The sequence below is a fragment of the Leptonychotes weddellii genome, chromosome 8 (assembly GCF_054177405.1).
Source record: "Leptonychotes weddellii isolate Sample4059 chromosome 8, ASM5417740v2, whole genome shotgun sequence".
NCBI classification, from domain to species: domain Eukaryota; kingdom Metazoa; phylum Chordata; class Mammalia; order Carnivora; family Phocidae; genus Leptonychotes; species Leptonychotes weddellii.
Window position 1 is genome coordinate 21,216,649 of NC_138376.1, and position 12,693 is coordinate 21,229,341.

A 12,693-nucleotide genomic window follows, 5' to 3' on the forward strand; every position below is an offset into this window, starting at 1 on the left:
CTTGAAGGATTTACTGCAAAATAAAAGTGATATGTAAAGAAAGAGAAGATCCCAGTCTTATAGATGACATTTATCTAGATTTGGTGATAACATTCAAGGGTGAAGTTCTAGAGCAGGCTTTCTCACCCTTAGCACTACCGACATTTGGGGGTTGGATAATTCTTTGCTGTTGGAGCTGTCTTGTGTATTGTAGATGTCTAAGAACATCCCTGCTGCTACCCTCACCTCCAGTTGTGACAACCAAAAACACCTCCAGACATTGTCACAAGAACTCTGGGGGGTAAAGTCATACTCTCCCCACTTTCATTCCTTCACACCTAGTCCTTGATATCTTCCAGCAATGAAAAAGAGCAATCTTCAGAAAAAACGGAGAAAATTTTCCAAAATTTTACTGTGACTTAATCAGTTAATTTTTACAGGAATTATAGTTTAAAATATGAAGATGAATTTATAGTAATAAATATAGTTAGACATTTTAAAAAGCAAAACACTTGGCAGCTAAAAAAACCCAAAAAACAAAACCTCAAGTCTACGACTTGAAACCACAAGTTCATGAACCTTAAAATGTCAGATTCTCTCAGTCAGGTGAATACTGTGTTTAGACTGATATATATGATTTCTTATGAAGCCCATATTTAGAGGAATGTGCTAGATCATCTAAAAATGGCTCAATATCTAAACAGTAGTAGTACACCATCCATTTGCGGTAGCCTTAAACTGTTAATCACAGGTATATTTAAAGTACTTTATATCTTCTTATTGCCACATGATTTTTAACTTTGCATTAGTTCTATTTGCTCTCATTGCCAACTTCTTGGTGATACTCAAGATAAGTCATTGGCTTCATATCATATTTATATTTTAATATTATAAAACTGTTTTATTATTATTCTGCCAAATATCTGAAAGGAATATTGCCTTTAACCAAATTAATGTCTTTTACAAAAGATAAGAGCAATTGAGATAAATTTCCAACTTCTTCACTTGCTTCATTCCATAGTATAAGTACCAGCTCTGCTTCATGGGGGTTGATTTGCTCACTTCCAGCTCACAGTTCATATACATGCTATTTCTGCAAATATGAACAAAGTTTATGTCATTCTCTCTTCAGGATTATTTCTAGCTTTAGTGTTGACAACATGTTAGTTTTGTCGCCTTGGACAACTCAACATCATACTGCTTCAGTTTCTTCATTGATGAAATAAATGGGATGGAATGATCTTTAAATTCCTTTCTAGCTCATAAGTTCTGAGGGCTTTGGGTGGAGAATACATACAAGTGGATATCAACTGTTCCCTAAAAATAAAGAATATTATCTAATGGGTTATTGTACACTTTTAAAGAATTAGAAAAAATTAGGCATATGAATTCCCACATACAAATAAAGAAATGTGTAAGTTAAACAAGGTTAGTCAAAATGTCTCTAAAAGTACCTTTAGAGTATTAACTCACAATGTTAAATGCAACAAAACAGCTCATGAATATAATATTTTTCACTGTTACTATGTTTGATGATGATGTATGATGACGGCCAAACTACTCTGATTCCCTCAGCTGGGAAATGATAAAAAGTTCTTCTTAAGAAAGAAATACAGAATAAAGTAAGAACATAAATGCACCCCAGCTTCTTAGTGATATTTATTAGGCTCTCTTGGAATTCTGGAGAAAACAGGAGTCCAACAACTGAAGAGCTCCTGAAGGGAGCAGTCTTTAGAAGGCTCCAGGGTCACAGAGAAGGTGGCACAGTTACACACTGTATGTGGAAGACAGCATTATTTAGGGGTCAAACATGGAAGGAGAAAGAAAAGGAGAAAATCTACTGAGAAAAAATAATACCTTCTGTAGAGCTGAGTAAATGTTCCAGTTTAAACACTTAAAAAAGAAGAAGAAGAATGGGAAGAAAATGAAGAAATAGTACTGTTGACATGGACCATGATTTCAGGTTAAAGGGATCCAAGGGATGGATCCAATCACTGCATGTGACTCATTGCTAGTAAATTAATGGCGATGAGGTAGGTTCATATAGCCAAACTTGACTTCTTTAGTTGATTCTGGAAGTAGTAGTTACTGTATTGTCCAGATGGACCTAATGACCTATATATTAAGATGAGCCCGTGAAAAATATCCTCATGAAAAGACTGGAACTCTTTTTTTTAAAAAATATTTTATTTATTTATTTGTCAGAGAGGGAAAGAGAGGGAGCACAAGTAGGGGGGAGCAGCAGGCAGAGGGAGAAGCAGGCTCCCCGCTGAGCAGGGAGCCTGAGGCGGGACTCGATCCCAGTACCCTAGGATCATGACCTGAGCTGAAGGCAGACGCTTAACTGACTGAGCCACCCAGGTGTCCCAAAGACTGGAACTCTTAAACTGACCTCCTTCTGTAGCACCAGTGGCATCCAAGTGAGAGTCAAAAATCAATAGGCCCCACCACTGTGAACCAGCAGACACTTGAGCCCCACCTGCAGATACCAGACAGCAGAGAACTTTGGCCAAACACACTCTTGGTGCGGGCTTTCACCTCAAGGATATAGCTCTGGGAAGTCTCTCAGAAACCTACACCATTACCTAGCTATAGGAGATTAGACATTATTTCTACAATCATACTGAAAATGGAAAAGTCACATGGTTACAGTCATTAAAGTTAGGAAGTCAAGTTTAATCATTTGACTTTTTAATCTTCTGAAACTAGAAGATAGGATATCTCTCTTTGTTCATTCTTGATGATCACGCAAAATATGAGGATTTTTTCAATATATTATTTTATATAAGATATTAATGTTATTTATAATTCTTAAAGGTCAGCAAATTTGTATCTGTGACATGCTAATATAAGAATAAAATATAATTAGTAAAATGGTTTAATTATCCAGGTGATGAATAGTAGGAATTCCTGTTACTTTACCTTCTAAATTAATTAAGCTATCAGTGGGGCGCCTGGGTGGCTCAGTGCGTTAAGTATCTGCTTTTGGCTCAGGTCATGATCCCAGGGTCCTGGGATCTAACCCCGAGTCGGGCTCACCCCTGAGCAGGGAGACCACTTCTCCCTCTCCCTCTGCCCTTCCCCCCTACTTGTACTCGCTCTCTCTCATGCTCTCTGTATCTCTCTCTAAAATAAATAAATAAAATCTCTTTAAAAAATTAATTAATAAACAATCAAAACTATAAATATTGTTAGCTTTACAAATGGGCTTGTTTTAATGTTCTGGTTTGTAGAATAATCTTAAATTTAAGAGATTTTATAACCGATAAATGATATATTTGAAAAGAAACTCTGTCTTTATTCAAAAAATACTTTAAAGCAATTAAAAAATTTCTCAATATTTTCCATAGTTTATATAGTCAATAGCTTTATGACATCAGTCTTATTAACTGATTACCCTTTCAAAAATACTTAGCAACAAAAGCTAAAAGATTTTCCATATATGACATTTTCCTCACAGAAATTTAATAGCTCTGGACAATAAACATAGCCTTTATTTCCTAAATAGAAAATATGTGAATCTAGGAGCGCCTCGGTGGCTCAGTCAATTAAGTGTCTGCCTTCGGCACAGGTCATGATCCCAGGGTCCTGGGATCAAGTCCACATAGGGCTCCCTGCTCCATGGGGAGCCTGCTGCTCCCTCTGCTTGTGCTCACGCTCTCTCTCTTACTCTCTCTCTCAAATAAATAAAATCTTTAAAATAAATAAAATACAAGTTGTATTCAAATTTCTTTTTTAAAAAAAAGATGAAATGGGGGCGCCTGGGTGGCTCAGTCTTTGGGCGTCTGTCTTCGGCTCAGGTCATGATCTCAAGGTCCTGGGATCGAGCCCCGCGTCGGGCTCCCTGCTCCGCGGGAAGCCTGCTTCTCCCTCTCCCTCTACCTGCCACTCACCCTGCTGTGCTCTCTTTCTCTTTCCCTGTCAAATAAATAAAATATAAAAAAAAGAAAATACATAAATCTGTATTTCCAAAAGAAAGGTGTCACCATAGCCACATTTGCCACATTTGTGGCAAACAGAACACTGTATTTATGTACATATAGCTACAGAGATACGTAAATGAAACATACAAAATTTCAAGTTTGAAGAAACTTGAAATATGAAAGGAAAAAGCTTTTCAGATACATGTGCAATTTTGTACAATTTATTCATAAAGCAACTATCACTTTAATTTAAAAAATAGTACATTTATTTAAAAAAGTTGAGTGCTTACGAATAAAAGCACCTTGGGAATATCGGTGAATATTGTTATATAATACATAGTATTCACAGAACATGATACATATCATACATTTTCATCCCTTTATGGACATATAAGTCAAGAATTTTATTTTACTTATTTTTTAAATAATTTTTTATTATGTTATGTTAGTCACCATACAGTACATCATTAGTTTATGATGTAGTGATCCACAATTCATTGTTTGCATTTAACACTCAGTGCTCCATGCAATATGTGCCCTCCTTAATACCTATCACAGCAACTTCTTTCAAAACACGTCTCCAAAGGCAAGGGAAACAAAAGTGAAAATGAACTTTTGGGGCTTCACCAAGATAAAAAGCTTCCACACAGCAAAGGAAACAGTCAACAAAACAGAGAGGCAACCCATGGAATGAGAGAAGATATTTGCGAATGACACTACAAAGGGCTGGTATCCAAGATCTATAAAGAACTTCTCAAACTCAACACCCAAAAAACAAATAATCAAGTCAAAAAATGGGCAGAAGACATGAACAGATACTTTTCCAAAAAAGACATACAAATGGCTAACGACACATGAAAAAATGTTCAACATCATTAGCCATCAGGGAAATTCAAATAAGTCAAGAATTTTAACTACTGTTCATTATTAATGTGTAGTAAATATTACTCAAGTGCCTCCATTTTATAAAAAAGCAAACCTAAGGCATGAGCATATCAACCATCTTGCCTTAATTGAAAGAATGACTGCATGGTTGAATGGGAAACAGAGCCCAAGTCTTTGGATTACTGGCTTTATTCTCTACCATAATCTCCAATGGTTAATTCTGTGCCAAACACAGGTGATCCCAAGTATCTTTAGAGGCATTATAATCTTCTCATAACAAAGCAAAATAAGTACACTTAAAAAGAAAACCATAAAGGGGAAGCGTGGGTGGCACAGTCGGTTGAGCGTCCGACTCTTAGTTTTGGCTCAGGTCATGATCTCAGGGTCATGAGATTGAGTCCCAAGTCGGGCTCCATGCTCAGTGGGGAGTCTGCTTGAGATTCTCTCTCTCCCTCTCTCTTTTCCTCTGCTCCTTCCCCTCCTCGCACATGCTCTCTCTCTCCCAGATAAATAAAGAAAAAAAAAGAAAACCATAAAGGATTTGGAATAGAGAAAAGACATATAATACAGTCAAAAATGTAATGAAAAATGTCAAACTCAGGAGGTAGGGTTGCTGTAATGAACCATGCTCCTGATCTTCAGTCAGTTCCTAGTTTATTTGGTTCTATACCTCAGTCCTTCAATAGAGCATAACAGAACCCCAATGGACCCAAATACTTCAGGAATTCTCTTTATGGATGTCTTAACTATCGATTCTCCTTGACTTTAATATTTGTTGGAAATCCCTTGCATAAGACTATCTTGCTACCTTGGGGGAAATATCAAACCTAACTGAAAGTTTCTTGATGTTGAGGAACTAATTATTCTATAGGTGAGGCTAGCAAATGTTTTCTTAAAGGGCCAGACAGAAAATATTTTAGGCTTTGCAGGCCACAGGACTCTACTGTGAAAGCAGCCATAGACAATATACAAACAGATGGATATGTCTGTGCTCCAATAAAATTTTATTTACAAAAATAGGATGGTGGGTTGGATTTGGCCCATGAGCCACTATCTGTCAACCTCTGGTCTAGAATACCTTTATGTTGAAAAATACTTCTTCCATACTTTTTAAAGTTAGAAATTCTCATGGAATGCTATTCCTGCAGTCAAAAGGGGCCTTGTCAAACATTTTTCGTTAGAGAAAAAGTACACATCCCAAAAAAGGCTGCATCAGTTTGGGCTCTACTAATTGGACTTTTGTGATAATATACCTTAGAACTAGATTGAGGTTTACCACTGTGCTATCTAAAAAGAGTATTTGCTCACTGTGTTAACAGGGCAAAAGAGGACTGATGTATAAATGTTCGACCTACTTAAGAAAATAAACTTAAAGTACCACAGCAATTATAGGTATATAGACTAAGATTATTAATTTGAAATCTTTTTTATCTATTTATTGAAGTATATCAGGGTGAATCTTTACTTCAAAATAGTTTGCCTTCAGCTACACCCTTATTCATGAAACCACTAAAACATTTATTTAAAACTTTTATATAACTCCTAATTCAGACTGCCTACCTTTAAGTCAGTAACATTTTACTAAAACATGAGATATACATTCATTCACTCATTTAAAAATATTTATTGAATGTTTATTAGCAGATAGGTATTGTTTTATAAGCTGAAGATTCAAAAATATAATACAGACCTATCATTAAGGAATTCTCAGTCTGGCAGAGAATCTCTTTGGAAAATAATAACTGTGACAAAACAATAGTATTATGGTAGGATTAAGTTAATATGAAAATTAATTTCCAACTTCCAAAAAATGCTCTATTAAGTATTAGATATCTTAACAAATAAATATTACATCATTTCCACATATACTATTATTTTTCATTATTCGATATTAAATGAAATAAAAAATTAAATATTGATTTTCAGATATAAAAACAAAACAGAATGGTGTATGCTACAAGGTCAAGTTTTTTAACAAACATTTAACAAAAGCCCTTGATGTAGAATATTGTGTATAGAATAACCCTGTCTGTATGTTTAAGATAAAGACACTTGGAGTGTTTTTGAAGGAGTTTTAGTGGGCCTGAGGACAGAGCTGGGAGTAAGAGGGAGTGAGAGGGAAGAAAGAAGTATTAATTTTAAAATAATTTTTTTAAAGAAGTGTTTAACACTGACAAAGGCAAAAATTAGTCCTCATTACAACATATGCAAATAGAGGATTTTTTTTTTTTTGAGGGAAGGTCATATTTTAATGTATCTTTTCCTTCTGCAACTAAGAATGCTTTTCCCTATCCTAACCTGATCCAAAACAATTGATTTTTACTTATTTATTTTGTTTTGCAGGTAGAGAAGTTGAGAGGGGAAAAGCACAGAAACCCAAACAATGGGTATAAACATGTTTATGAGGAAAGAGGCAGAGACTATCATTCACTGAACAGGTGCCTTGAGCATCCTGCATACCAAATGCTGTGGGCAAGGAGAGCTAAGGTCTTCCTTTTTCCTTTTCCCTCTACTAAGGACACCCAGAACCACAAAATTAATTAAAGAAATCTCTCTGGCGGTTTGTAAAGTTGTTTTCTTTTGGGACAACAGGCATGACAGACTGGGTTCTTATGCTTTAACAGCGTATCATGGGAATTTTTAACTTACGCAATTATAAAATAAAAATGTATTGACATTAAAGATACCTTTATAAATCTGTCACTTTACTCTTTCCTCATGACTTGTAGGTTAATTATGTAGCTATAAAGTCACATAAAATTTCATTGAAAAAGTTATAAGCATTACTAGTTGTTGCACATGAAACAACTTATAACATTGGACTTTTTATTGATTCTCCAGCTAAAAGGCTAAATGATAGTGAAATTTTATAAAACATCTTAGAATTAGATTGTACAGATAATTTTCATTTTGTGAAGAGTACACATGTTTTGTAAAGATTTCTCATGCTTCAGCAAATCAGAAATAATGATAAGAATATATTTTCTTATTTAAAACCTAATATTTGAAACAGAAAAGCTAGCATGTTGCTAACAGTCTCAACAGCAACTCTGAAAAGCAAACAAGCCAATACAAACAAAATATGGTTTTCTGAAAAAAAGTGATAATGATTCTAAATATAAGCACTGATTTCAAATTTAATTTAATATTTACTCTAGAAGCACAGTTATTTCTGGATGTCTCTTTAAATGGAATATAAAGAAAAAATACTGAATATCTAACAGACTCAAAGTAAAAAAAATATATAAATTCTACAAGTTGAGTCTACATGCATAAGAGTGACTTCTGGAAACAAGCATTAGTATACTACTTATTCCTTTCCATTCATTTGGAAACTTCCTAATACTTAGGTTGAAAACGTGCTTGATAAGACCTACCAATGAAAATGGTAAAATAAGAACAGTATTTAGTTTTCATGTTGAATAAAAAACCTAGCAAACATACTAAGTAATTAAATCTGGATTTACATTTCTTCGTTTACCACTTCTGACATTCATAATATAGCTGACCCTTGAACAATATGGATGGGTAAGGAGTGGTGACCCTCCATGCAGTAGAAAATATGCATATAACTTTGACTCCCCCAAATTTAACTACTAATAGCCTACTGTTGACTAGAAGCCTTACCAATAACATAGTTGATCAACACATATTTTGTGTATATATTATATACTGTATGCTTACAATAAACAGCTAGAAAAAAGAAAATATTAAAAAAATCGTAAGAGAAAATACATTTATAGTACTGTACTAAAAAAATCCGTGTAAAAGTGAACCTGTGCAGTTCAAACCCCTGTTGCTCAAGGGCCAACTGTAGTTAAAAGTAGATGTGACGTTTTCCCCAGTCTATACAGTACATATGCAGAATGTTAACATACAACTTTTTTAGTTATTGTTAAAGTCTAAAATTGTCTTGTCCATTAACATATTTACTGACCTCTTCTGGGACTTTCATGATTGAAGAGAATGCCATTAACTGCAAAGAGATTATATGCCTCTCGGAAATTCACCACAATCCAATAGGCATAGAGTTTAGCAGCCCCTGTTGGAAAAATTTTTTTAAAAGCAAATAAAAGACAGTTATTATTATAAAAGGTGGTATCTTATTATAAAAGACAGTGATTTTCACTCATCTTAAACAGTAACAACTTGCAAAAATTAATGTGTAATATATTAAGTTAGAAAAATATGAGTCAAAGCCAAAGACTAAAGGTTCCTTTGCCAATTAATCATGTGCACAAGAAAATATTTAAGATTATTTTTACTTTTGTAATACCCACAGTTCTGTCTTCCACAATCTAACTGATTTGATGATAGCGTGTGCAATGTATCAAGTTGACCTAAGGTCTTATTTCCTTTTTCCTAGTTTTAAGGAATTAGAAAGTGAAAAAAAATATGAAATCTTAATATTCTAGATGCTTAGAAATTTGATCACTTAAGTCTTTCATGAATACTCTTTTTACAAATACATAAGATGTAACAGACCCCCCCTTTTTTTTAATATTTGAACCCAGAGAAACTTCCATTGGGGAAATAAAAAATACGAAACCTATCATTTCAGCAAATCTCACAACAGTTACATAAAAAAAGTCATGTGGGTCTCATTTTCCTTTCAAAGTGATGTGTATGGAAGGGCTGGATGAACATGGATCACTGAAGTGAAGTGGTAATTTCACCCTGGGGGCAATGGCAGCAAATATTTATAGAGTGAGCAGTGTATAACGTTATGCTTCCCCATGTCTAGTCATTTTAGTCTAATCTTAATGTTAATCTCGCAGTCAAATGACTTTAGACGAGAGACAGGAATGGAATTAAAGCAGAAGCACATGAATGCCCCAGGCCAAGAGAACATGGCGCATACACAAGGTTGTACCCATTCTCACCGTACGGTGACCGAGGATAAAAAGGAGTAGTCTCCTTCTGGGGTATTTCTTGCACTTTCCCATAGAGTTCACTTGTTGAGGCTTGGTAGAACTTCACAGAGTTGATAAGGCCACAGGTTTTAACTGCATCCAAAAGCCGTAAAGTGCCAACTCCATCAACATCTGCAGTATATTCAGCCAGGTCAAAAGAAATCTGCAAATAACAGGTGAAGACAGTACCACATTAATGGGTAGCAGCAACAAAGATGCTGACAGTGGTAACAAACACATCTTACATTTGACATACTTAGAAATGTTATGCTTGTGACAAAATATTATTTTCTAATAGCAGAATAAGAGTGTAAATGTCATCTATTTCTAACATCAAATAGCTGAAAATATCTAAAGAAATACCTATTAATTACCTATGCTAAAATGAAGACAATTCTTTTTTTTTTAAAAAAAGGTTTTATTTATTTATTTGAGAGAGAGAGAGAGCGAGCAAGAGAGAACACAAGCGGGGTGAGGGGCAGAGGGAGAAGCAAATTCCGCTGAGCAAGGAGCCTGATGCAGGGCCCCATCCTGGGACTCCAGGATCTTGACCTAAGCCGAATGCAGATGCTTAACCAACTGAGCCACCAAGGTGCCCCAATGAAGAACAATTCTAGGCTGAAGTCCCTAAGGCAGTGTTTCTCAAAATGTAAACCCTGCTCCTTAGAATCATCTGGGGGGTTTCTAAAAATTCAGATTGAACCAATCTCTTGGGGATGGAAGCCTAGAAAATCCACATTTATAATGAGTCTCATTTGACTTTTACTGTCGGAGAAGTTTGAGAACATGTGCTTTAGACACAGTTGATTTTTTAAAAGATTGTTTTATTTTCTATTTTTAACTAAAATACAAGAATTACTTTTTACTATATTACATGTATATATAATCGTTTAATTATGAGACACATTGAATATAGTAAGATGCTAATGTATAAAATTGAATGATTTCTAAAAAGAGGGTGTTAGGGAATAATTCAGTATTTTGCAGTTTCTTAACATATTCCTTAAAAATAAATGTGACTGATATGTTTTTTTCTTAAACTATGTCTAAACATAATAAACAAGTTAACCTAATATTAAAATGTCCCAAAATAGTAAGGCTGAAAATCTTTGTTGCTGGTTTATTTACAGGCCAAATACAGCTGGGCACAATGCAGAGATGCTTCCCCGCTGCCTGGTGAATGACCTCAATCCTCACCTGGAAAAACCCGGCTCTGGGGTGAGGTTACTGGCCTACACTGCTGCTAGTCCTGAGTGTCAGCTGTGCACAAGCTGCAGCCTTGTCTACGTACAGGGTATTTAGGGAACTTAGGTGACAGCTGACCACGGACCTGACTCAAGACCACTACACCCTTGTCATCTAAGCCTGTCAGTAAAACTCACGGCAGTTGTGAGATAAAACAGGATAGAAGTATGTTTCATGCCCTATCTTTCAAAGCCAAGAAAGCACAATTTGGGGTTACTTTATTCTTTTCAAATAAAATCTACATACCATAAAATTCACCCTTTTAAAGTTTACGACTCACTGGCTTTTAGTATATTTACAGCATTGTGCAATCATCATCACCAACTAATTCCACAATGTGATCATCATCCCCAGAAGAAACTCGGTACCCATTAGCAATCACTTGCTATCTTCCCATCAAACCCCTCAGCCACCAACCTACTTCCTGTATCTATGCAGTGACCTATTCTGGACATTTCATATTTATGGAATCATAATATGTGGCCTTTTGTGACTGATTTCATATTTTCATTTCTCTTGGACACGTACCATTTGTATACAACATGTAACATTTTGAGGAACTGCCACACTCTTTTTGAAAGTGGCTGGACCATTTCACATTCTCACCAGCAGTAAATAAGTATTCTAACTGTTCCACTCCTACCCAATACTTACTGTGGTCTTTTTAATTTTAGACATCCAAGGGAGTGTGAAACTGTATATCACTGGGGTTTTCTTTTGTCTTGTTAAGGTATAATTGACATATAATATTATCTTTGTTTCAAGTATATGTAATGATTTATGTATATATCATGAATGTATATATCATGTATATTTATCTATATATCATGAATAACCACAATAAGTCAACATCCATCACTACACAGTTACAAAGTTTTTTGATAACTTCAAGATCTACTCTCTTAGCAACTTGCAAATAATACAATACAGTATTAACTACAGTCACCATACTATACATGTCCATGACTCAATCACTTTACAAGTTGTACCTTTTGACTACCTTCACCCATTTCACCTACTGTCCACCACCTCCACTCCCTTGTTTCTGGCAACTCTGTATCTATGAGCATGTTTGTTTTCTCCATTCCTTTTTCAGATTCCACATATAGGTAAAATCATACAATAGCTGTCTTTCTCTGTCTGACCTTTTTCACTTATAATGCCCTCAAGATTCTTACATGTTGTTGCAAATGGCAGACCTTCTTTCTTCCCTATAACTGAGTAATATTCCATTGTGTATATATATAAACAATGGTACACACACACACACACACACATATACTCATACCACACCTACTTTATCCCTTCAGCCATCGATGGATCCTTAGCTTGCTCGTGTATCTTGGCTACTATAAGTAATGCTGCCATGAACATGAGGATGCAGCTATCTTTTCCAGTTAGTGTTCTCATTTCCTTAGGAATTGCTGGGTCTTATGGCAGTTCCATTTTTAATTTTTTGAGGACACTCCATACTGTTTTCCATAGTAGCTGCACCAGTGCATTCCTGTATTTGCACCAACAGTGCACAAAGGTTCCCTGTTTTCTACAACCTCACCAACACTTGCTCTCTCTTGACTTTTTGATGATAGCTATTCTAACAGGTGTGAGGTGATATCTCATTGTGGTTTTGGTTTGCATTTCCCTGATGGTTAATGATGTTGAGCACCTTTTTGTGTACCTCTTGGCCATGTGTATGTCTTCTTTGGAAAAATGTTTATTCAGATCTTTTACCCATGTTTAAATTAGAT

General features: G+C 35.3%; 1 protein-coding gene across 1 annotated transcript in view; it reads right to left on the bottom strand.

Annotated features, from left to right (window-relative positions):
- The window catches only part of GMDS (GDP-mannose 4,6-dehydratase), a gene marked incomplete at its 5' end in the record, with an annotated part of 322,994 nt that extends 313,101 nt beyond the window's left edge, over positions 1-9,893 (bottom strand). Inside the window, 2 exons of the mRNA XM_081827535.1 lie at positions 8,725-8,829; positions 9,671-9,893. Of these exons, the coding sequence (XP_081683661.1) occupies positions 8,725-8,829; positions 9,671-9,893 (328 nt within the window). The remainder of the gene's footprint in view (positions 1-8,724; positions 8,830-9,670) is intronic.
- Positions 9,894-12,693: the final 2,800 nt, after the last annotated feature.